At 47.4% G+C, this 27,058-nt stretch overlaps 1 protein-coding gene across 1 annotated transcript in view; it reads right to left on the reverse strand.

Annotated features, from left to right (window-relative positions):
• LRIG2 (leucine rich repeats and immunoglobulin like domains 2) overlaps window positions 1-26,787 on the reverse strand; it is a 111,014-nt gene extending 84,227 nt beyond the window's left edge. Inside the window, exon 1 of the mRNA XM_082246119.1 lies at window positions 26,490-26,787. Coding sequence (XP_082102245.1) covers window positions 26,490-26,668 — 179 coding nt within the window. The 5' untranslated portion in view covers window positions 26,669-26,787. The remainder of the gene's footprint in view (window positions 1-26,489) is intronic.
• Between the last annotated feature and the right edge of the window lie 271 nt (window positions 26,788-27,058).

The following is a 27,058-nucleotide window of genomic DNA, read 5'->3' on the forward strand; positions in this document are numbered from 1 at the left end:
TAAGGGCTTGGTTACTATGGGCAACACAGACAATTTGTATTACAGATACGTTAAGGTGAATGACTTGCTTTCATATTTTGCTGTTACCCTGTGGGGGAGATTTACTAAAACTGGAGCACTCAGCGATAGACCAGAGTTTGAAGTTTTAGTAAATAACCCCCTGTGTGTACCTCAATGGCCTGTAAGGTTACTCTCACTGAATGGTGGATAGCAGTTGATGATGCATAGCCAAAAGTTAGATAAAGCCAACAGGCAAGCACAGTACTAGATTTTCTTTGTTAGTAACAATAAGAACAGGGATCTTGTGGCATCTGCTCTTGGACAGGACTTTTACGTTTTAAGGGCTTATGCACACGGTCATACTATTTGCGGTGTTCAGATCCCTGATTAATGTAGACCTGAATGTAGCAGTGTTGTATTCTTTGAGCCCATGCACACTGCAAGGTGTCTAGCTGCATAAACCCAAACTAGAAAAATCTGCTTTCATAGTCCTGCGTATAGACCATATTTTACATTGTACCCATGCAAAACATTTGTGCTAAAGTTTACATGAGTACATTATCATTTATTAGAGGTACTAATATAGCGCCATCAATTTATGCAACGCTTTACATTTTTTATATATATTTACATCAGTCCCTGCCTTTAAAAGGAGCTTACAATCTAAGGCAGGGCTTGCCAAACTTGCTTTGAATCTAGGAGTCTGCTTAAAAAGTTAGGAGCCAGTTGAGGAGGGCAGCAGAACAGGGAGTGGGATGTGGTGTTGTACAGTGGGTATGGAGTTGGGATATGGTGAAGATAGGGATACCTGTGTACAGGTAGGGGAGGTAGGGGATGAATGCAGAGTGAAGATGATGGGTTGCGGGTAATGGATTCAGGCCACCATGGTCTGGCATTGGGGTCCCTATGGGGGTAGATCAGGTATGGTGGGATGGGACCCCTGTGTACAGGTATTGAGTGTTGTCACTCACCAAAGTGCAGGGTGAGGTTAAGTGTAGGTACTGGATTATGGCAGCATGGTCTGGCTCTTCCACAACCTCGCACCCGCCTGGTTGTTGTAGTTTGAGGAAGTCAGTGCCCTGCTGGACGTGGGGCTGTCCACTGTAGGTCATTTATTACCACAATGTACTGTCAATGTTTGTGTACAGCTGAATAGCAAAAAGCGAATTTAAAAAAAAAAAAAAAAAAAAAGGATCCAAGGCCCCCTTTCAAATGCAGAATTAACTATCACAACCTGGCCACAGAAGAGTTGCTTTCCTGGAATATGTATGATAAGAAGGTATAGGAGAATGCATTTTTATTTAAATAGAGGATTTACTGTAGTACCCCTAGCCTCCCCATACCTTGCCACATCTGTAAGATTGGTAGAAGTGCAATAAAATGATGCTTGTAATAGAGCAGGCTATACATTTGAATGCCACTTGCTCTCTGTAATGCAGGATACATGCTAAACACATTAGTATCAGGGTAATATAGACGCAAGGCAGAAAAATTATTATTAGGCACCAGGGTAATATAGGGAAGCAGAGGAATATGGATGGACCAAAACCACAAGACACTTAAAGATACAAATCTAAAAACACCTATAAACACCGGAGTGAAGATGAGAACTCCCCATCTTTCCAGCTAGCCAATTGCAAAAGCCACCAACCCCAGTTCCCATCCTGATTGGGTGGAGGGTCAAAAAGGGGCGGGAAGCTCCAACCAATGGAGAGGATGACAGGCTGTCCAATGATCGCTCTCCCAAACAAGGTAAGTATGTGATATGCAGCGGAGGAGATTGGAGGAGAGAAGGTAGGAAGATCAATGGGCAGCTGCCAGAGTAGTTGCTTCTGCCAGATGGAACTGGCGCCTGGGCTTTGTCGAGCCCGGATCTAAGGTCTCTAACACACATTTATACATACACATACAAGGATCAATTTAGACAGGAGCCAATTAACCTCCCTGCATGTATTCGGCGCACAGAAGGAAACCCACGCAAACACAGGGAGAACATGCAAACTCCAGGCAGATAGTGCCATGGTTGGAATTTCAAAAGAAGATCCTAGTGCTGTTGGCGAAAGTGGTAACCACTTAGCACCTGTGCTGCCGGCTGACATGCAAAATGTCAATAATGTGCCGCTATTGGCCTGCTGCTATTAGTTACATACCCCCTGAATGAGTCTTTCCTGCTGCGATGATGCAAGTACAGAATCAGAATTGTCACAGTTATTCTGCGCATGTGTCACAGACGCATGAATGACTTATTCAGGAGAAGTAACCAGCAATAGTATGTCAATCAGCAGTGCCACTGGCTACAAATTGTTTGACATCTACATGCATGTCAGCCCTGGGCATTCGTGGAAGCCAATAGGGTCCATACATGCTGAACGCCTGTAAATGTTAGCACAAATGTAAACATGAGTAGAGCGTACAGACGATTAACACCTACCCAAAAACAATACGTCCAATTGCATAAGTCCTGATGGCCTATTCACACCAGCCCACTCTCGTGCATTGAGATAATACGAGTTATTCTGCATGCTTCCACTGGACCAGAGCAGAAACCTTCTCCAAGTTCAAAGCAATAATAGGAAATCATAGACTTCTAAATGAATACTTCTAGATTTATCTTAATACCATTTATAGATGCACCAATCACAATCATTTAAAAAAAAATTTGTGGAGACGTGTTGGGCGGCAATGAATCAAACCTAAATGTTTTAAATGGATTGAGTGTTTATAATAAAAAAAAAAAATAAAAAAAAAACATTTTGATTTTATTAGCACACATATGGTTATTATGGTTACACTACAAGGACTGGCTGTTAAGTTGGATAATTGTGTACAAAGACTCTAGAAATTGTCTGAAAGTGACTTTGTACTTTTTTAGTTTTGAGAGGAGAGGGATTGGAACACCGGTCAGGATTTTATAGCCATCTGTGTGCTTATTAGGGAGATTCACTCTCTCTGTTCTGGTAACTTATCACCAAGAGTGAAAGTGGAAAAAAAAAAAATAAATATTCATAAGAATAAATGGGAATCTTCCAACGGGCTTTCTATACCTCTTTGATAGGATTTCCTCCCACTTCCTATTGTGACTATGAGACAAGATCCCCTAAAGAGGCAGATGGCAAAAAAAAAAAAAAATCTAATAAGGGCTATAACGCTATACCAGGGGTCTTCAAAACTTTCTAAACAAAAAGCCAGTTTAATGTCCTTCAGATTTTAGGGGGAGCAGACTATGGCCATTGGAAGTAGATAATGCTTAAGTTTTGGTGGTCAGTGGGAGTAAAAAAAATACATAGCACCCCTGTGGTCAGGAGGAGAAATAGTGCTCCATCACTGGTATTAGTGGGAGAAACGGCACTCCATTGTTGGTGACAGTGAAAGAAATAGTGCCCATCATAGTTGTCAGAGGGAGCAATAGTACCCCATCATTGGTGGCAGTAGAATTGGTGTCAAGAGGAAGGAATTATGCCCCACCGTTGATGTCAGTGGGGGGGTGCCTTGTATCAGTGGAAGGAATAGTATTCCCAAGGGTCGGATGAAGTCAAGCAAAGGGCAGTGCCCGTTGGCCAGTTTGGAGACCACTGTTTTATACAAGAGAAAAAAAAAAAAAAGCCAATGAGAAGTAAGGCATGCAAACTATTATAACATGGGCCCTGCAGGATAACTTTAACTTGGGACACAGCGGGGACATATAAGGCATGTATTACAGCCATCAGTTAACACACAGTGGTTATGGTTACCTCTTCAATGGGAAGCAATTGTTATCTTTAATTGTTCGATCTACCCAACATGCTTTATGCCCAACTACCTATAAACCAGTCTGGTCACTAGACTGCATTAGAAAGCTCTTTTGTTACATAATACAGCAATGGAAAGCCTTTTTACAATACACTAATTAAGACCTGTGCTAGCCATCCATCCAATTATAGGTCAACTTCCTTGTGACAAATTACATGGAAATCACAACAAATGCCCAAATACAACACAGATTAAGGAAACAAATAACAGAAAATATACAAAACTAAAACAAGAGCTTCGCACTGTTTAGGAATATGTAATCCTCCCAATAAAAATAAATAAATACAAATAAATATCTATATATAGAGATAAGATTTGTGTAAGATCTTACTGTAAAATCTTTTTCTCGACAGACGCAGACTCAGACCACTCCTGATGGGAGGAGCATAAACCCACTCAGCTAATGGAGAGGAGGCTGCGTCTGTTGACGGACGAGATAGAGAGATAGAGAGATAGATAGATAGATAGATAGATAGAGAGATAGAGAGATAGAGAGATAGATAGAGAGATAGATAGATAGATAGAGAGATAGATAGATAGATAGAGAGATAGATAGAGAGATAGATAGATAGATAGATAGATAGATAGATAGATAGAGAGATAGAGAGATAGATAGAGAGATAGAGAGATAGAGAGATAGAGAGATAGATAGATAGATAGATAGATAGATAGATAGATAGATAGATAGATAGATAGATAGATAGATAGATAGATAGATAGATAGATAGATAGATAGATAGATAGATAGATAGATAGATAGATAGATAGATAGATTTTTTTATTCTTCAACTAGTTATCCAGCCAGCAAGTCTCCTTTTCAAAAACACAAGCTGTCCAGCAAAATGCATCAGTATACATGGATGAGACAAACCACTTAACACTGGTAAGGGTGATTAAAATGATCAGCATGTATTTATTCATGCAAAACCCTTATCCCAAAAGGAAAAAAACAGTTTGCTGTAACTGATTATAAGTATGAGCTGGAGTTTTGCTTCAGTTTGTTAGTGGTTCCAAATCTGCGAATACATTTTACCCCCTCCCCGACAGACTGATCATGCTGCTGTGCCTCTCCTCTGCTCATTCCTCCAGAGTGGTCTCTCACTTATGCCCAGTACACACGATCCGAAAATCGGGCGACGTTCCATCCGTTGTTTTTCGTATTCTAGCAGCTCTCAATAATATTCGCTAACGGGAGAGGTTACTCACGATACGAATTTTCTCGGACGATAATTCTTAGCTTCCGGTATGCGTAACCACGCTGTAGCGTGTGAGGGGAAAATGATGTCTACTGCTCATGCACTGTCTACTGCTCACCAATTTTTTCGGACGAACATACTGATAATACGATTATCGTACGATGTGTTATAATACGATCAAAATTTTTATGCTCGCACGACCGGATAATATCGGGTGAACTGTCGTGATCGCCTCTCGTAAACTGTGTACTAACGATCCGATTATCGTTCGATCCTTTCATAAGCGTTAATTTTCGTCCGATTTTCGGATCGTGTGTACGGGCCATTAGGATCCGACTCGGAGACCCAAAATCACAGGACATGTTAAATTCCATGTATTTCTATGAGCTGTTTCAATTGACACCCCTAAAGTCGCTGTGCCTTCAGAAAAGGTTCCTGCATTACTTCGATCTGACACAGATTCAATGCCAGAGAGTGTAAAAGTCTTATCAAAATCACGTCGAAGTTGTATCAAATACAGACTCCAAAGTTGCACTGAAAAGTACAACTTTGGAGTCATGTAGTGTGAACAATGCCTAATACAGGAGGTGTGTTACTGGCCAGATCACCAGGTGAAGACAGAGGGGAAAAACATCAAAGAAAAGAAAACGAATGCAGCCACCACATCTAATGATTGGTAAGTTGCGATATAATACATTTTTGGTTTTGGGTTTTAGCCTAGGTTCACACTGAGGCCGTTTATATGCAAGTTGAGCATTTCAGTCTGACTTCGGGGGCGATTTCACAGACATCTGTGCAGGTTCCTCCTTAGATGTCTATAGAAATCCCCCCCCGAAGTTGCAAAAAGTAGTAAATAAACTACTATTGGGAATCGGTGGGGTGCCTAAAATTTGGCACCAATTTGGACAGTGCAATTGCCAGCAATTTGCTCCGATTTGACAGGTCAAATCGGACCCATGAGAGTGTGGGTTTATATGACTTTAATTATTTTTTTGACTGTGTTACATTGGGAATATCCCCTCCCCTCCAAGAGACACAACAAAATGTGAAGGGTTACCCCCTCTACACAGGTGTCGTAACACATCTTCCTACTGGATAGTTTAATTTCCCCTCATCTCCAATAGTAACATTCTGGGTTTTCTGTTACTTTCTGCCACAATGACAAAGATCCTCAGAGAGGGTGAATCTATTTAGCAGGGACACAGACAGTAAAAACCCTTCCAAAGGTAATAAAGTATAACTAAAGGCTATATTTTTTTATGATAAAGTGAAGAATGATAAGAACCCCTGACGGATTTCTATTGCTCTTTGTGCCCCTGTTCTATTTGTCCCATTTATTGTTATCATTGATAGTAAAGGTAAAACCCAAATTCTGGGTTGTCCCCAGAAAAGTAACGGGGGGGGGGGGGGGGGATATTCTAATAGGGACACTAGTTCCCTTAATTTGCAGGGATTTTCTCACACTTCCTGTTTGGCTATGGAACAAAAAGTGAAGGGAAATCTCCGCAATGGAATAAAGATGGCAAAAAAAAATATAACTGACAGGGGGTATAACCCTCCCTTGCTCTATCCAAAATGAAAAAATAAAATAAGGATTTGCCTATAGTTCTACTTTAACCCTTTTGCTGCTCAGTCACAGTAGATTTACTGTAAACTGAGTGTCAGCTGCAGGCTCAGCAACGTAAACCACTGCAGGCCTGCTTCCGAATCAGGGGCACGCATGTGTGTGACCTCTGCTGACCCACGCATTTTGTCAGCAGGTCCCAGTTAATGGTTTATAAATGAGACCTGCTGACTGGCTGTGGCATATCATAGCACAGAGTCCTGTGTGCTTGTCTGTACACAAAGTATCAATCTGTGCTTCTTGCTGGGAGAAGCAAGATTAGTAAAAGCAGCACATATTAGATACATTACATGTTAGACACACAGTTAACCCCTTCCCAGCCAGTGTCAGTACAGTGACACTGTACAGTATTAGTGTCACTATTTTCTATGTCAGTGTCAGTTAGTGTACCTCCCAGCCAGCGTCAGCTAGCACCAGATTGCCTACTACAGTCAAACTATAAGTTGCTGATCACCAATACCAGTACAGCGTCAAAACTGCATAAATTCCAGTATATACACCATAGTTCGTAGACGCTATAACGTTCACAAACGAATATACACTTCTTTGGGTTTGTTTTTTTTGTTTGTTTACCAAAGACGTAGCAGAATACATTTTGGCCGGAATTTATGAAGAAATTTGATTTCATTGGATAGGTTTTAACCACTTTGCCACTGAGTACCGTAGTACTACTGCAGCAAAGTGGCTCGTTATCGTCTGATGACGTAGACCTACGTCGTCAGACACTCCCCCTTGTGGGCGGCGCTGCGCGCCGCCGGAGGCTCGCTCCCGCTGTATTCAGTCACAGTGGGAGTCGGGCCAGGGGAGGAGCAGTGGCGATCGCCGCTGCTCTGCCCCGATCATCGGGGATCTAGTATGGAGATCCGCCCGCCTGTGTAAACACAAGCGGGCGGATCTCCCGAGTGACAGGGAGTGACAGATCGGAGTGTTCAGCATAGCTGAACACTCCGATCTGTCCCTGGCTCACACAGTCACCTCCCCCCCCACACGTTAGTAAGCACCAGGCATACATTAACCCCTCCCTCTCCAATAAAATTAACCCCTTCCCTGCCAGTGTCATTTTTACAGTAACAGTGCATATATATATATATATATATATATATATATATATATATATATATATATATATATATATAGCAATGATTACTGCAGTAATGTCACTGGTACCCCCAAAAGTGTCAAAAATGTCAGTCAAGGGTCCGATCTGTCCGCCGCAATGTCGCGGTCCCGCTAAAAAAAAAAAAAAAAAAAATTGCAGATCGCCGCCATTACGCGTTAAAAAAAAAAAAACCACCAAAAATGACAGAAATCTTTCCCTTTGTTAGTAAACGCAATAACTTTTGCGCAAACCAATCAAAATACACTTAGGCTCCGTTCACATGTCAGCGTATGGATCGTGGGCGGAACCGCCGCGGTTCCGCCCGCGATCCGGAGATTATTGCAAATCGCGGGACGCCTGTGCGTTGCCCGTTGATTTGCAATAGCCCCCCAAACGCTGAGCGATGTTGCCGCGATTTCCGCCTGCCGAATCACGGTAACATCGCGCAAAAAAAATCGCGGGACGCAATACGCTCCAAAGAAGCTCTTGTACTTTTTTGGGCGTAATGCGTCCCGGGACTTTTTTTTGCGCGATGTTACCGCGATTCGGCAGGCGGAAATCGCTGCAACATCGCACAGCGTTTGGGGGGCTATTGCAAATCAACGGGAAACGCACAGACGTCCCGCGATTTGCTATAATCTCCGGATCGCGGGCGGAACCGCGGCGGTTCTGCCCGCGATCCATACGCTGACATGTGAACGGAGCCTTATTGTGAATTTTTTTTACCAAACATAGGTAGCAGAAAACAAATTGGCCAAAAGTTTAAAAAAATTTTGATTTTTACATTTTTTTGGGGGGAATTTCATATAATAAAATGTGAAAAATATTGTTGTTTTTTCAAAATTTATGCTCTTTTTTTTGTTTATAGCGCAAAAAGTAAAAATCACACAGGTGATCAAATACCACCAAAAGAAATTTGGAGATTTGGAAAAGGAGGAGAGCGATGGAAGGTTGTTTTTTGAATTACAGTGGATCTAAACCCAATGATTCACACTAGAGCGACTTATCAGCCTGACAAGTCGCGCTCCCTCGCGGTCCATTGACTGCTACAGGACCCGTTCTAATAGGAGCGACACAAGTCGCTCCGACTTAGAAAAAGGGTCCTGTACTACTTCGGGCGACCTCGGAGCGACTTGCATAGACTTCCATTATGTGAAGTCCATGCAAGTCGCTCCGAAGTCGTGGTGCATGGGAATGCACAAGTCGCCCCCGAAGTAGTACAGAGTTGTGCCGCCCCAGTGTGAACCGACTCTTAACAGTTTAAAAAACAGTTGCCACATGCCACAGTTGCCACATGCACATGCCAGGAATGAAACAGTCAAACCATCAAAAGGCTGCTGTCATAACTGATCACATGTGCAGCATCATATTGAAGATCAAACAGAAACCAAGATGGCAGCTTCCTTGGTTGAAAAAGAGGGTTTAGTTCCACTTTAACCACTTGCCGACTGCCGCACGCCTATCTACGTCGGCAGTCAGCCCCTCACAGGCAAAGTGACGTAGGTCTACGTTGCTAGCCTGTGAGGGTCTAGGGAGCGAGCGCCGCCGGCGTCGCGCTCCCGCGTGGTCACGGACCCCCCCCGCGCGTGTGACCGGCAGACCCGATGTCCGCCGGTCACTCTGCGATCGCCGCTGCAGAGGGAGAAAGTCAGGCAGCTTGTGTAAACAAGCCACCTGTCATTCTCCCCTGTGTAGAAACTGTGATCACACGGTTCTACTATGTAGAACCGTTGATCACTGTTTCTACAGCTCAACAGACATCCAATCACAGTTAGAATCACGCCCCTAGGGACACACACAGCCCCTCCCGCTCATATAAAGTTAACCCCTTCACTACCAGTGTAATTTTACAGTAACAGTGCATATGTATAGCACTGATTACTTAAGTAATGTCACTGATAACCCCAAAAGTGTCAAAAATGTCAGTCAAGGGTCCGATCTGTCCGCCGCAATGTCGCAGTACCGCAAAAAAAAAAAAAAAAAAACGCAGATCGCCGCCATTACGCGTTAAAAAAAAAAACAACAAAAATGACAAAAATCTTTCCCTTTGTTAGTAAACGCGATAACTTTTGCGCAAACCAATCAAAATACGTTTTTTGCGAATTTTTTTACCAAACATATGTAGCATAAAACAAATTGGCTGAAAATGTTAAAAAAACTGAATTTTTGTAAAATCTTACCTGTAAAATTCCTTTCTCTGAGTCCTCCGACAGTCGCCGCCTCTTCATATTCGTCACATATGGGGTATTAGACTTTGTTCCGAAGGAGTAGCTAGGCAACAGAATATGTTAACATTAAAGCTTTTAACATATCCCACCCTCAAGGGGTGGTCCCCTCAGTCAATACCCTCCTACTTCCTGCAACCATATCTCAGTTTCAGTGGAATAGCAGTAGAGTATACAACCAAACCCCAAAAGAGGGGTGGGGGCGGCGACTGTCGGAGGACTCAGAGAAAGGAATTTTACAGGTAAGATTTTACAAAAATTCCGTTTTCTCTTACGTCCTCCGACAGTCGCCGCCTCTTCATATTCGTCACATATGGGGACGTCCCAAAGCAGTGCAAACATGAGGGGTGGGAAACGCATCCGCGCCGAAAGGCAACGCAGTCTCCGCATCAAAGAAAGGAACCTTACCAAAGGAAGGAAACCAGCTGGGCTACAGGAAAAATAATTGCTCAACAGGAGCAACAACCCAGGAAAAGACAAATAACCAGGGGATAAAAAAGTTATCCCAACAGCCAGAGGTCCCCAACAAGGGACCCTAGGGAATTGCCGCACTAAGAACCTTGCGGCCAAAGGAAGCATCCGCCGATGCCTGAACATCTACTTTGTAGAATTTTGTGAAAGTGTGCACGGTCGACCAGGTCGCCGCCTTACACACCTGGGCTACAGAAGCCCCATGACGACAGGCCCAAGACGTACTCAGAGATTTGGTAGAGTGCGCCTTCACAGGCACAGGGGGAACCTTCCCCTGCAAAGCATAGGCCTGTTCAATGGTCTGCCTGATCCATTTGGCGATGGTAGAGGCCGACGCCGCCATGCCCTTCCGAGGACCCTCTGGAAGAACAAACAAGGAGTCCGTCTTTCGAAAAGACTTAAGGTAAACCCTTATCGCCCGAACAACATCCAAAGAATGTAATCTCACCTCCTTTGGATGTTTAGTCTTCGCGCACAGCGAAGGCAAGACAATATCCTCATTGAGATGGAATTCCGAAACTCGCTTCGGAAGAAAAGAAGGATTAGGTCGCAAGACCACCTTATCCAAATGAACAATCAGATACGGAGACTTGCAGGACAAAGCCGCCAGCTCCGACACTCTGCGAGCCGAAGTGATCGCAACCAAAAAGGCGACCTTTTTGGACAACATAGACAACGAGATCTCCCTGATCTGTTCAAAAGGAGCACGTTGTAACACAGATAGAACGAGATTCAAGTCCCAAGGGGGCAGAGGATCCCTCCTAGGAGGAACTAGATGCCGCACTCCCTGAACAAAAGTGCCAACCAAGGAGTTGGAAGCCACGGGACGTTGAAACAGAACGGCCAGCGCAGACACCTGACCCTTTATCGTAGCCAGCGCCAAACACTGACCGACACCCGTTTGAAGGAAGGACAGCACTCAGGAAACCGAGTACGTGCGGGGTGAAAACCCCCTGGACTCACACCAGGCAAAATAGGCCTTCCAAGTACGGTAATAAACCTTCCCCGAGGAAGACTTCCTCGCGTTGATCAAGGTATGAACGACCTCTGGGGAGAGACCCTTCTCCTTCAGGACCTCGGTCTCAACAGCCAGGCCGTCAAAGCCAGCGACTGTAAAGCAGGATGGTATATCGGTCCTTGAGACAGGAGATCGTCTCGAAGAGGCAGACGCCACGGGGCGTCGACCGCCAGATTCACGAGGTCTGCGTACCAGGACCGGCGAGGCCAGTCCGGTGCCACAAGAATCACCGTGCTGCGTTCCGAGTGTAACCTGGACAGCAACTGAATCGGTGGAAACGCGTACATCAGCTTGTACTGATGCCACGGGGCCACTAACGCGTCCGACGCGTCTGCCCGAGGGTCGCGCGCCCTTGCCACGAACCTTCTCACCTTGTTGTTGAGACGAGACGCGAATAGGTCCACATCTGGAAGACCCCACTTCGCGCACAACATCTGGAAGACAGCCGGGTGGAGAGACCATTCCCCCTGATCCAGGGTCTGGCGACTCAGATAGTCCGCCTGCCAGTTCTCCACCCCTGGAATGTGAACCGCCGTTATCGCCGGGACATGAGTCTCGGCCCAAGACAGAATGTCGGCCACTTCTCGAGCCGCTCGGGCACTCCTGGTGCCCCCTTGGTGGTTGATGTAGGCCACCGCCGTGGCATTGTCCGTCTGCACCCAAACCGGGCAGCCCTGCAGCCGGTCCATCCAGCGATGAAGACAGAGATTTATCGCACGCAATTCCAGAATGTTGATCGGAAGGGAGGACTCCCCCCTCCGACCAAGTCCCCTGGGCGGACAGAACGCCCAGAACACCACCCCAGCCCGACAGGCTGGCATCCGTGGTGATTACCGTCCACGAGATAGGACGAAACGACTTGCCCCCGGACACCATCGGGGACTGGAGCCACCACAGAAGATCTCTTCTGGTGCGATGACTCAACGAGATTTGAAAATCCAGAGATTGAGGTCGCCCGTCCCACATGGACAGGATCTCCGCTTGGAGACCCCGCGTGTGAAACTGGGCGAAGGGAATCGCCTCGAAGGCCGAGACCATCAATCCCAGACATCTCATGCACGTCCGCAGAGACGAGTGCGGAACGTCCCTGAGGGACCTGACTTCCTCCTGAAGAGTTCTGAGTTTGTCTTCCGGCAGGAAGACCTTCGCCTGCACCGAGTCCAGGATCATTCCCAGGTAGGGAAGACGAACCGACGGACTCAGTGTCGACTTTGGAAAATTTATCGTCCAACCAAACTCCTGCAGAGTTTGCATCGTGACAGACAGGTCCTTCTCCAGACCCTGGCTGGTCGCAGACCGAACCAGAATGTCGTCCAGATACCCCAGGACAGAAATGCCCTGGGCCCTCAATAATGCCAGAACTGGTGCAAGCACCTTGGTGAAGACCCGCGGAGCCGAGGCGAGACCAAAAGGCAACGCCATGAACTGGTAGTGATCCTCCGCAATGGCAAATCGAAGGTACCTCTGGTGACCCTCGAAAATGGGGATGTGAAGATACGCATCCTTCAAATCGATGGAGGCCATGAATTCCCCCCGGAACCAGGGCAGCCACCACCGACCGCAGGGATTCCATGCGGAACTTGCGAACCCGCACAGAGCGGTTCAGAGCCTTCAAGTCCAGAATTGGACGAACCTTGCCCTCCTTTCTGGGCACGGTGAACAGATTGGAATAAAACCCCTGAAATCTGTCCCGATGAGGCACCGGAACTACCACTCCCTGAGCCCTCAGGTCCCGCACCGCCAGGTGCAGGTCCCGTAAATGCTCTGGAGACAGTTGAAGATTTGAGGGAAAAAATCTGCTCTCCGGCCGAGAGAGAAACTCGATCTTGTAACCAGATCGAACGATCTCCTGAACCCATCTGTCCCGCACGCGGGACTTACGTGAAGGTCTTACGTGAAGACTGGTCCACCGACCAACATTTCAACCAAACCAGGCGGCGAGACAACACCGCCACGCTGTGCTCACGTGCAGCCAACAGGACTAGGTCCAAGTCCGCATCACACAGATACATGACACCCTGGTGGATTTGATCCACCATATCCAGGGTCGCCGGCAAAGCCGAATCGGCCACTAGGACGCGCCTAAGCACCTGAGTCCAACTTGCGACCGCCTGGGCCACCATGAGAGAGGCAAACAGAGCCTTAAGCATAGAACCCGTAACAGAATAAGTATGACGGGCAAGAGACTCCAATCTCCTATCCGTGGCATCACGGAACACAGGGGAATCCTCTGCAGGAATCGCAGTGGATTTGTTTAAAACCGCAATTGCGTGATCCACTGGGGGTGGCACACACCACCTTTCATCAGTGGAAGGCGAGAAAGGATAACGCAGCTTGAACCTACTTGGAACAGCAAAAGGTTTGCGCAGATTGCGCCATTGTTCCTTAACAGCGCGCTGAAAATCATCATTGCAGGGAAAAACCTGCGGCGTCCTGCGTTTTCTCTGCGTCCCATAAGCCGCCAAGGCAGCGGGGGGACACACTTCATCCTGCAAACGCAGCGTTTGTTTTATGGAAGCAATCAATTCATCCATGATTGCAAGCTCTTCAGGCAAACCAGGGGGAGAATTATCAACCCCTTCAACTTCAGCCTCCACCTCGGACCCCACTAGATCCAGGGAGGAGCGGGACCCCGATAAGGAGGCCCCTGCCATAACAGCCCCATCACCTTCACCCTCAGAATCAGAGGAAAGAGAAACTCTGGGTCTTTTAGTAGATTGAGCAGCCACCAGCATCTGCACCTGCGCAGCAAGGCCAGCCACAATAGTGGCTAAATCCCCCCCTGGGGGGGAAACAGCGGTCCCCTGGCTTTTCACCAAGGCGGTAGGAAATTTGCCCTCCTGAGAATCCATTGCCCCTATTACAAATGCCGGATAATAAAGGGTTAACTGCCCCTTTAACAAGCGCGGCGAGCAGCCCACCGCACCACACACAAGCACAATGAGACCCCCACAGGGCCAATAAAACTGACACAGGCAATGGATAAGAAGGATATAACCTGAGGAGACCCTCGCCGCTGCTGCTGCCTCGATCTGTGTTCCTGGAGAAGAGGAAGTGATGCTGCCAGGGCGCTCTATGAAAGCCTATGGGAGGCTACAAGAAAATGGCCGCCATGCATGTAGAACATGCGGCCGGAGCGAGTGTAGGCAAAATGGCGCCGTTTGACGCCGAAACCGCCGCTCCACAGTACAGTAATGCACACATGTCATCCATGTATAAAAAAACATGTCAGATCGCCGCAGCGATCGCTGTATAGTGCCCAAACATGCCCAAAACATGCCCCACAGCACACAGCTTCTCACACTGACAAGGCTGACACACACAGTGTCACACAGCTCCCCCCCCCTTGCAGCCCACAGCATGCAGCCGAGTGATAGGGAGACAAACAGTGTGAACAGAGGCAGGTTACACAGTCCCAGACTGACACCCCCCCAGACAAACAGGTCCCCATATAGATACACTTACCTCACAATGGCGTGGGGGACCCGCACAGGCGAACAAGCCGCTGCACATGAGGCAGGGAGAGTCGCATACAAGACGCACAGAATTGGGGTTAAGAAACCGCACAGCGTCCAGTGAGGTAGCCACCTCACCAATCATCCCTGCACCGAACAGGGATGGGTCGTTCACTGTGCCAGGAGCGTTACCTGGCTGAACGCTCAATGGCAGGCTGGGAAGCCACTGACCCACGACCTGCGACCAGGGGGATCAGCCCGAGACCCAGCCCGCATGATCCTCTTCATCCGAAGAACTAACTAACGCTGACAAAAAGAACAGCTAAGTAAAGGTAGAGAGAAAACTCAAACAAAAAATCAAAAAAGAAGAAAGAGTCTGGGGCACAAAGCCCCAGCACAGAGAGAGCCAGCCACTCCTGACAAGCTAGACATTAAAACTGAGATATGGTTGCAGGAAGTAGGAGGGTATTGACTGAGGGGACCACCCCTTGAGGGTGGGATATGTTAAAAGCTTTAATGTTAACATATTCTGTTGCCTAGCTACTCCTTCGGAGCAAAGTCTAATACCCCATATGTGACGAATATGAAGAGGCGGCGACTGTCGGAGGACGTAAGAGAAATTTTGATTTTTACATTTTTTTTTTGCCGAATTTCATATAAAAAATGTGAAAAATATTGTTATTTTTGCAAAATTGACGCTCTTTTTTTGTTTATAGCGCATGATCAAAAAAAATCGCACAGGTGATCAAATACCACCAAAAGAAAGCTCTATTTGTGGGAAAAAAAGGACATCAAATTAGTTTAGGTACAGCGTCGCACGATCGCGCAATTGTCCGTTAAAGTCACGCAGTGCCGAATCGCAAAATACCCCCTGGTCAGGAAGGGGGTAAAATCTTCCAGGGCTTAAGTGGTTAAAAATATATACTTGAATAGAATTTTTTAAAACCAGAGTTTAGTGTTGCTTAGAGCTGCATGTTACTAGCTTCTATGTTTTTGTAATAGTATGTAGGTAGTTATGTGTTGATTTACCCAAGCCAAGGTATGCCCCAATCGGCTATGTTTTGCAATAAAAAAAAAAAAAAAATTGCGATCTCGATTCACCCCCCCCCCCCCATTTTAAAATGGCATTTCCTCGATTCATACAGAGCTGTTCTCTGCTCACTAAGGGTCCTTTCACACGGCCGCTCCGCTGCTTTCCGTGTGTCCGCAAATCATCCTATTTTTTTGCGGATGATTTGCGGATGATTTGCGGACATAATGTAAGTGAATGGCACTGCGGGTGTCAGCGGAATACCATCCGCTGACATCCGATTTTCCTCCTTTCAGTTCTGTTCCGTTTTTTGGAACGGAACAGAACCCCATTTTTCCATCCGTGTGAAAAACGGAAAGGAAGGAAAATCGGATGTCAGCGGTGTCATCCGCTGACATCCGCAGTGCCATATACTTACATTAGGTCCGCATATCATCCGCAAACGGATGGGATGATATGCGGGCACACGGAGCGGATGACAGAAATGTCATCCGCTCCGTGGAATAAAAAAAAAAAAAAAAGTCCCGCAGCGGACCTTTCACACGGAGCGGCCGTGTGAAAGGAGCCTAAAGCTGTCAAAAAATAAATAAATAAAAAAATCAACATTCCCAAGGCTGGGAGATAACTATAAACACAATGTTTTACAATGTATAATTTCGCTCTTTTAGGCCCCGTTCACATAGGAGCGATCCGACTTCGGGTGGCGACCTCGGAGCGGCCGCCACGGACTTCATAACATTGAAGTCTATGGCGGTCGCCTCCGGGTCGCCCCAAAGAAGCTCCGAACCCTTTTTCTAAGTCGGAGCGACTTGTGTCGCTCCTATTAGAACGGGTCTGCAGCTTCCCTATGGAAGGCGACCTACGGCGACCTGTGAGGCGACCAGGTCGCCTTAGTGTGAACGGGGGCTTAGATCAAAGGTGATGAACTTCCGTCTGTGAGGGCAGTTTAACCACTCAAAGACTAATCCTGGCCATACACTATACGAAAAATTGTTCAAACTCATTATCGAAAAACACTTAGCTGTGAAAGAAGACGATTGTGCCATCATGTAATGACTGATAAATCGTTCAATGGACATAAAAGAATCCGCAAAAAAATTGCAATTCTCATTTTATCCAGAATCCTGCAGCTCTAGTGTCACTTTAAGGTTCTGTTCACCAAAAACTTATATTTTACCATAAGTGGACCCTGACAGGCTAAATCACCTTCTTCCTGTATCTCTCTGGCATCCAGACAAGATGATTGCCTCACTGAAAAGAGAATTTCTCACCACCTTCTGAATTATAATATAAACAAATTGAAGAATCATCAGGGAGAGTGAGAACTCCTTGTTATGGCTGGGCAGGTAGCCAGAACTGTTAATACAAGAGCAGAAAGCTCAGCATCAGAGATCCCTGGAGATCTGAGGAACTGATGTGATTCAACCTGCAGAAATATGACTGGTGTGAAATCATCATACAAATGGAAAAAAGTGGGGGGGAAAAAACATCCGTTCTAGACATCTCCCAAAGGTAACAACAGTTTTGGGTCTTTTTTTTTTTTTTTTTAACTTTAAGAGCCCATTCACACAGGGGCGACATGACTTTCTCGGCGCGACATGCACGGACTTCATATCATTGAAGTCAATGCAAGTCATCTCCAGGTCGCCCCAAAGTAGAACAGGACCCTTTTTCTAAGTCGGGGCGACTTGTGTCACTCCTATTAGAACGGGTCCTGTGCTAATCAATGGCAGGCGACCAAGTCGCCTGACAAGTCGCACTAGTGTGAATGGGGACTAAAGAGGTTCTTCACACTGGAAAAAATAAATAAATAAGTCAGCAGCTACAAATCTTGTAGCTCTTATGGGCCATACACACTAAGATTTTCTGAAGACTTTTTCCTTTAGACTTACCAAAACCATATAATATGAGGTCAAACCTAAACACTTTCAATTTGTACGCAATCTGGCAGGCCCTTGCACTACATAGAAAAGGTAAATCTGAAAGAAATCTAACCACAAAAGTTGTATAGTGTGTATCCAGCTTTAGGCTCGGTTCACACTTCTGCAATGCGGGAACACTGCAAATATGCAGCGTGTTCCCGCATCGCATCCGCACATCTGGCAGTTCACACTGCCATATGCGATACGCAGGGGGTGTCAATTAAAAGTTAACGACACCCCCAGTTTGATTGCATATTGCAGTGCGATCCGCAAGTACGCACAGAATCGGATCGCACTAGTGTGAACCACTGTGCGATCAGATTTTCATGCGGCTCAAAAAATGCCTCCTGTGTGTCTTTGGTGCGAATACAGTGCAAATTCAGCCAAAGTGTATGGCTGAAATTCGCACCGCATATGAGATCGCATGTAATGAAGGAGCAGTGCGCTACGAAATACATGTGATATCCGCAGCCGCACAAGTGTGAACCGGCACTTAGTGCTGGTTCACATTTGTACGATGCGGGAACGCTGCGAATATGCAGCATGTTCCTGCATCGCATCCGCACCCCTGGCAGTTCACACTGCCATATGCGATACGCTAGGGGTGTCAATTAAAAGTTAACGACAACCCCAGATCAGATTGCATATCGCAGTGCGATCTGAAAGTTTGCACAGAATCGGATCACACTGGTGTGAACCACCATGCGATCCGATTCTGCTGCGGGCCAAAAAAAAGGATCCTGTGCGAGTTGGGTGCGAATTCAGCCATACAAACTGTATGGCTGAATTTGCACCGCACAGAGAACGCATGAAATTTTAGAAGCAGTGCGCTCCAAATTATATGCGATCTCTGTGATCACACAAATATGAACCGGCACTTAACGTTTAATAACAAGACACTTACCTGCCCAGGGATCCAGCGCCGCCCTCACCCGGGCTAGTTCTTTAGTAGTCTCCAGAGTTCCCGATGCTGGCATCCTAACTCGCCAAGGCAATCCGAGCGGAAGTGGGAGCGGGTACCTGTCAAATTCAAGTACACACCCCCGTCCCCCAAAAAATGACATGCCAAAGGTAGGGCAGGGAGAACGACTTAAAGCAGAACTTCCCCTTTTGGGTAAAGTTCCACTTTAAGTTTACTATGTAAACTCTCTCTATTACACAATTAGAAACAAAATGTTTTTGCTCAACATTAAATCTTTTTTCATTTCTTAATTGATCTACGTTTGAATCCTCAGCAAGGATGATATGGTCTAGCCACCTGCTGCCTTAGATGTGGGGGGCTGCATTTGTTTTCTTTTTTTAGACTTTTCCCCTCTGTTTGCACTTGGTGATCAGACCAGCAACACACCTCCTGTATTAGACTCTGGATGAGGGAGCACAGGGACACATTTCGACAGCAGCACTGTCAGTCTGGGGGAAGGGGAGTGTTAGATGTGTTAGAAGATTCACATACAGCAAAGAATTGAAGTCAAACTCCAAACTCAAGCTAATACTTTATAACCGGTTACAATTAACAGCGTTTTTTCCTTTTGAAAGGTTTGACAAAAAAAGCTGATCATTTTAAGCACCCCTGTCAGTGTTAAATGGTTTGTCTCATCATTGTAACTGCAAGAGAGCTTGTGTTAAAAAACAACAGATCTACTGGCTGGATCACCAAATTCAGCCTGGGTTCACACTGCTGCGAGAACACATGGAATCACAACATATTCCTGTGCAAATTAAAAGAGGCATCTCTGGGGTGCGATTTGAGCCATGGATTTGTATGGTTCAAAACGCACTGCATTCGCACCAAAATGGTGCAGGACCCTTTCTTTTGGGCACACCAGAATCTGATCACATGGGCGGTCACACCTATGAAATCCGATTCAGCAAATTGCGCTGTCTTTTGCAAACGGATTGCGGGGTGTCGTTAACATACACTCTGCAATTGGTTCACATTGATGGGTTATGATTTAGATGCGGTGCCGAATTTGCAGTGAATTTGCACCGCATCTAGTGTGAACTGAGGCTAAAACAGAAAAAAGAAAGCCTTAAAAAGGAAACGAATGCAGCCATTACATCTAAGAATTGGTGAAATGCGGCAGCATAATAAATGTTTGCTTTTGGGTTAAATACCGCATTAATGAGAAGGCAAAGTCAGGAGACTTTTGATAAGCCTGTGTATAATACCAGTCTGCACTGTGAAGATCTACAAGAAGCAAGGACAGTAAGGGCTCTTTCACACGGTCCGCCTCCGTAGGCGGATCCGTGTTGCTCAGCAGGGATCGATCCGCGATCCCCGCTGAGCCGGCGGATGACAGCTCCGTCTTCGCTTGCAGAGCGGAGATGGAGGTGTCTCAGCACCCGCTGCCCTCTATGGGGGATCGGATGAGAGCGGACCGCTTGTCAGCTCATCAGATCCGTTCCGCTCCGATTACTGAACGGATGGAAAAATAGGGTTTCCATCCGTCCAGATTTCAGCACAGGATCGGATGCGGATGGCAGCGGGTGTCAGCGGAGGTGACCTCCGCTGACACCCGCTGCCCCATAGAGCTGCATGGAGGATCCGATCAGATCCGCCTAAAAAACTGACAGGCGGATCTGATCGGACCGCCCGTGTGAAAGAGCCCTAAGTGTAGACTTTGTACTATAAGTACTACAATTGAAGAAAAAACTGCTACGTCACTGAACACAATAGCTTGACACCCATAGAACACACTTGTTTTTTATCATCTGCCTATAGGTGGGCCGTGCAGGTGTCCCATCACTCCATTTCTACACAGTGTCCTTCTGAGCGCAGCTGCATGTGCTCTCCAAAAATCACCATTCTAAGCAGACCGAACCTTGCACTTAAAGTAGAACTAGAGGCAAAACCTTTTTATTTTATTTTTTTGGATAGAGGGAGGGTTTTACCCCATAAGGCTTATATTTGCCACGTGGGAGATTTCCCTTCACTTCCTGTCACATAGGTAAAACAGGAAGTGACAAGAAAAACCTGCAAATAGGAGAATCTCTTGGGGACCCCCGTGTCACCGGAACCAGTGTGCCCATTGGAAGATGTCCCCTCTACTATTTTTTTAGGGCAGGGGTCTCCAAACAACAAAGGGCCAGTTTACAGTCCTTAAAACTTTAGGGGGGCCAGACTGTGGCCAGCGGGAATAGAAAATGTCCTGGCATCACTGGAAGAAACAGTGTCCCCTCTTTGGTATTAGGGGGAGGAACAGTGCCCCATCACTGATGTCAGTGGGAGGAACAGTGCCCCATCACTGATGTCAGTGGGAGGAATAGTGTCTATTTGTCAGTGCCAATGGCAGGAACTATGCCCCACTGGTGCTGACAGTGGGGGGAATAATGCCCCAAGGGCCAAATAAAAATAAGCAAAGGGCAGCATCCAGCTTCCGGACCGCAGTTTGGAGAGCACTGTTCTAGGGTTAACTTAAAATTTGGGTTTTTCTTTTACTTTCAAAAGTTACAGTAAACAGAACAAATAGAGTGGAGATGGAGTGGCCTCTGTTATGGAGATTCACTCTATCCAAAGCTATAAACCAGGGATCTCCAAACTACGGCCCTCCAGCTGTTGTGGAACTACACACCCCATGAAGCATTGTAAAACTCTGACATTCACAGACATTACTAGGCATGATGGGAATTGTAGTTCTTTAACAACTGGAGGGCCATAGTTTGGAGACTCCTGCTATAAACAAAAAAAAAATGTGCTTTTAGTTCTACTTTAGAGTGATTGTAAAGAAAGGTTCGGGTTTTTTTTTTTTTTTTTTAAATAACAATCATGTTACACTTACCTTCTCTGTGCATGGGTTTTGCGCAGAGAAGCCCCGATCTTCCTTTTCTAGGGTGCCCCGACAGTGATTCTGGCTCTTCCCCTTCATCAGGTGACCCCACGGAAAGCCGCTTTCCATGGTGGCACCCGTGCGGGGTTACTCCCGAGTCCTGCTGCTGCATCCATTGACACAGACAGCGGGACTCACCCCCCCCCCCCCGTGTTACAGGATTTGATTGACAGCAGCGGGAGCCAATGGCTCCTGCTGCTATTAATCTGTCCAATGAGGAGAGAGACAGCAGCATGTGCACATCACTAAATCGGATCAGATTGGGCTCATGTAAGAAAAGGTGAAAAACATTGAGACTTTACAACCACTTTAATGTCACCCAGACACAAAGCAGGAACCTTTCAATGTTCCATGAGCTATAAAGTCCCTCTCTCACAGCCGCACATCACCAGATAGTGAATGGAAACCCCAACTGATGCATTTACACAAATGTTCCTTGCAGAGGTCAATCATCATTGTGAATGGTACACATTTGGATAGAAAAGGGTTTAAACCTCTGGTAAGATTTCAACTGCTATCCAGGGCTCGCTTCCTTTCCCAGACCGGAAGTCAGGGGAACTCTTCAACAGCAACACAGGCAAAAAATAAAAATTGCTTCTCTCGAGCAGAGTAAGGGAAGACCAGAACCCCTGTCAGGTGTTTATTGCATCTCTGCTGCAGATTGTCTCTCTGTCCCTGTCTGGTAAAACAGTTGTTACCATTACAGAAAGCAATAAAAATGTAACTGAGCCCTACATAGCAGCAAAAAACCTAAAAGTAAAAAATGTTTTTTGGCTTCGCATACACTTCTCCACCTCTCTAGCCAGCATTGTAAATCAGCCGGTTGGAAGAACACGCAAACATTTCAAAATGTCTGCGCTAGGAGCGCTCCCCAATGCTTGTGATCTCGCTGTCATTATACAAGAGAGATAATAGGCAAATTGCACAAAGCTAATCAGAGATCACAGATGTAAACACTGCATGTATTGAATACCACTAAAAGAACGATCCATTTGTCTAAAAAAAATGATATCAAATTAATTTGAGTACTGTTTTGCATGACTGAGTAATTGTCAGCCAAACTATTACAGCCCTGAAAACTGATAAACTGAACAGGAACAGGAAGGAATTAGAACACCTGTCAGGTTTTATGTCCGTGTCCCCATTAGGGAGATTTGCCTTCTCGATTTGTCCTAGTGACCATTAGGACCCAAAGTGAAAGAAAATTCCAAAATTTGAGTGGTCACCAGAACAGGACTAGAGGGGAAATCTTCCAATGTTAAAGCGGAGCTCCAGTCTCCTAAGCAATTTTTTGATAAAAGCACCACTGTGATTCCTAGTACTTGTACTACATTATTTGGATATTAGCATAACTCTACTCATAGTTAATCTGTAATCTCTTACTTGATCTGGGAAGCAGTGGCCATCAAGGATGTGGGCATCTAAAGCCCGCTCCTTTGCATTTCCGGGATTCGGTGCAGCTAGCTACCCAGCATGCACCTCCTGATCTCTAGTCTGCGCAGTAAAGCCACTGAGCGTCTCCTCTCTCTCTTTTCGACAGGTTGCCATAGCAAAGGCGGCGTTAGCGGAAGGTCCCGCCCCTGTTGCTATAGCAACCTGTCAATAATGACATCACGGTCCTCCAGTGCGCGTCATTTCCAGTCTGGAAATAGCGCGAGATTTCGTGACTAGGCGATTCGCAAGGACTCCTGGGATACATGACGCTGCTATCCCAGGAGCCCTTCCAAATCGTCTAGTGACTTAATCGCCTAGGCAGCCCAGCCGGAAGTGCTGCAGAAGAAAAGTGATAAAAAGGTATTTACCTTTAAAGGTTTAATACTAATTAATATTTAATATAAGCATTTAAATGTTTAATATTTAAAAAAAAAAATGAAGTATTGCCATTTATTATAGCATTCAGGATGGCCATGGCAGTAACTGGACTTTCAAAAAACGGGTGGAACTCCGCTTTAACACTAGTTCTAGAGGCCCTGATAAAACCCCGGGATTCCCTCACTTTTGAGGGGTTTCCCGTTATGGCCATGGAACAAGAAGTGAACAGAAACCTCGCAAACTCATGTAAGACCATGCCAAGTTGCTTGAGACATCTACAAAGAAAGTCTTCATGTGACCTAGCACACTTCCATGCCAGCAATGTTACAGATAGAAATATGTACATCTCATCCATAAGCAAAAGGAGCCCAATACTGATGCCTGAATATGCCGACTGACACTAGTGAAGATTGACAAGAGGTTTTTAGGTACCTGATCACTTCAATGGGCCTGCAAACCAACCAGAAGTACTTTACATATGTAGGGCCTATGTAAGAAAAATACTTCACAATAAAACGTTTCATGAAGACGGGCAAATGCGCATTTTTTGCGTAATGTCTTGCCACGCGTATATGTCAGCCCATTCATTTCAATCAGCTCTCCTTCATGGGGCAAAGTAGCTTATTCACCCAAGTGTCAACTTTGAATATTTTTCATGCAAAAAAAAAAAAGTGCATATATTTTGCTGCGTTTGGGGTGCTCATAATGAACCGCAATGCAAATCACATACATTTTCCACGCATTCCATTAATCAGAGCACAATATAGTGTGAATGCAGCCTAGCACACAACGATAAATACTTCCCTTTTAAAAAAGCAACAGCTTTTATTTCAGCATTATTCTAAGAATGTGTTACAATTACAGTCACGGGACTAGAATCCTTGTGTTGAAGCTTTGTGAATTGAGCCTAGCATGTGCTAGGTCTAAAAATAGAACATTGATTCCAATTGGTTGCTATCACCGCTATAGCATACTTGTCACACATTCATTCCAGAGCATAGTGTGTAATTTTCAATAGATAGCAGCTATAGAAAACAAGTACAAACATACACACACAAAATCTAAGATCACAGTACAGGTACTGAGCTGCCAAGCCAATATGATGGTAAAAAAAATAGTATAACAGAGAAACCAACAGAAACTTTATAAAGTGATCCCTTTCTTCAGAATCATTGCTAACAGTATCTATTCGCTTTATTCTCAAAGAAGACAGACGGTCACCCTGCGAGCAGCCCCCATCTCTCGGATATCCATTCCAAGGTATCCTCTGTGCAGCTCCCCTGGTCACCCTGTGTGCAGCCCCCATCCCCGGAGATCCACTGCACAATCCACATCCTGGTTACTCCACACACACACACACACACGCCCCCTCCACACCCTAGTCACCCTGTGTGCAGCCCCCATGTCTAGGGAGGTCCTGCGCGTAGCCCCCCGACCCCTGGTCACCCCGTGCAGCCCCCAACGCCCAGGGAGAACCCACGCGCAGCCCCCCCCCCCCCCAACACCGGAGACACAGGGTTGGGGGATGATGACTACGCGCTGCCCCTTGCCCCTGGACACACTGCACGCAGCCCCTACGCCCAGGGAGACATGGGCTGAGGACTGCGCGCAGACCCCAAACCCCTGGTTTCCCTGCACGCAGACCCAATGGACAGGGAGTTGTGGGATTGGGGGCTGCGCGCAGAGTCTCAGGGGATGAGGACTGCGTGCAGCCTCCAAACCCCTAGTTTCCCTGCATGCAGACCCAATGCCCAGGGAGACGTGGGATTGGGGGCTGCGCGCAGGGTCTCAGGGGCTGGGCGCAGCCCCCGGACCCTGGTTACACATCGGTGCACAGCCCCGGATCCCCTGGTTAACCTGTGCGCAGCCCCCGGACCCCCAGTTACCCAGCGGCGCGCAGCCCCCGGACCCCCAGTTACCCTGCGGCGCACAGCCCGTAGACCCCGGTTACCCTGCGTGCAGCCCCCATCCCCGGGAGATCCACTGCACAATCCACATCCTGGTTACCCCACACACAGGCCCCCTCCACCCCCTAGTCACTCTGTGTGCAGCCCCCATCCCCGGAGATCCACTGAACAATCCACATCCTGGTTACCCCACACACACGCCCCCTCCACAACCTAGTCACCCTGTGTGCAGCCCCCATGTCTAGGGAGGTCCTGCGCGTAGCCCCCCGACCCCTGGTCACCCCGCGCAGCCCCCCGGCGCCCAGGGAGAACCCACGCGCAGCCCCAACCCCCCCCCCAACACCGGAGACACAGGGTTGGGGGATGGTGACTATGCGCTGCCCCTTGCCCCTGGACACACTGCGCGCAGTCAGGGAGACATGGGCTGAGGACTGCGCCCAGACCCCAAACCCCTGGTTTCTGCACGCAGACCCAACGGACAGGGAGTCGTGGGATTGGGGGCTGCGCGCAGAGTCTCAGTGGATGAGGACTGCTTGCAGCCTCCAAACCCCTAGTTAACCTGCATGCAGACCCAATGCCCAGGGAGACGTGGGATTGGGGGCTGCGCGCAGGGTCTCAGGGGGCTGCGCGCAGCCCCCGGACCCCGGTTACCCAGCGGTGCACAGCCCCGGATCCCCTGGTTAACCTGTGCGCAGCCCCCGGACCCCCAGTTACCCAGCGGCGCGCAGCCCCCGGACCCCCAGTTACCCTGCCGCGCGCAGCCCCCGGACCCCCAGTTACCCTGCCGCGCGCAGCCCCCGGACCCCCAGTTACCCTGCGGCGCACAGCCCCCGGACCCCCAGTTACCCTGCGGCGCACAGCCCCCGGACCCCCAGTTACCCTGCGGCGCACAGCCCCCGGACCCCGGTTAGCCAGCGACGCGCAGCCCGCAGACCCCGGTTACCCTGTGCGCAGACCCCGAACCCCTGGTTACCCTGCATTCAGCCCTCATCCCCAGGATCCAGTGGGCAGCCCACATCCCAAATTATCCTGAGTGCAGCTCCCATCCCCGGAGATCCTGTGTGTACACATCGCTCGCCCTGTACCACACCGGAGAATACAAGTATACACTTACAGGCTGGTGATGCCCTCTGGCAGGGGCGCTGCGGGAAGCCGGCCCAGTCTTCTTCTGCTGCAGTCCAGCATTCGGCCCTCGCACACACAAGGAGCCGGGCAGGACGTATCGGAGGACGCGGCCTCCAGCAGCAGCACGGCTAGGAGGACCCCCGGAGCCAGCCATGTAGTGGCTGCCATCTTCTCCCCGTGGCTCCTCTCCCGGAGCCTGCACACAATCCCGATCAATCCAGCTATCGCTCCCCGGTAAGGCCCGCTCTACCCGATCCCCGTCTAGTCGTAGGACCGCCTACTGCTCACACTCCGCTCTGCCGTACCATACGTGTTGACGTCACGACCAAGCGTCGGCCAGAAACCGGAAGTATTCTGAGTTGTAAACAGAATGTGAGAGGAGTTGGCGGGTCGCTTCACAGAGCTGGATAGGATCAGTAAAGGGAACCAGTCACATCTGGGAAACTGAAAATTGTGTCTACAATTATTATAACTGTAAAGGGTAATTTAGAAAGGGTTTAGGTTTTCTATTTCGCTTTACTGACTGTTAGAAATCAGCTACAGTAAGAGCTATTATTT

Source organism: Pelophylax lessonae, assembly GCF_965119305.1.
Source record: "Pelophylax lessonae genome assembly, chromosome: 2".
NCBI classification, from domain to species: Eukaryota; Metazoa; Chordata; class Amphibia; order Anura; family Ranidae; genus Pelophylax; species Pelophylax lessonae.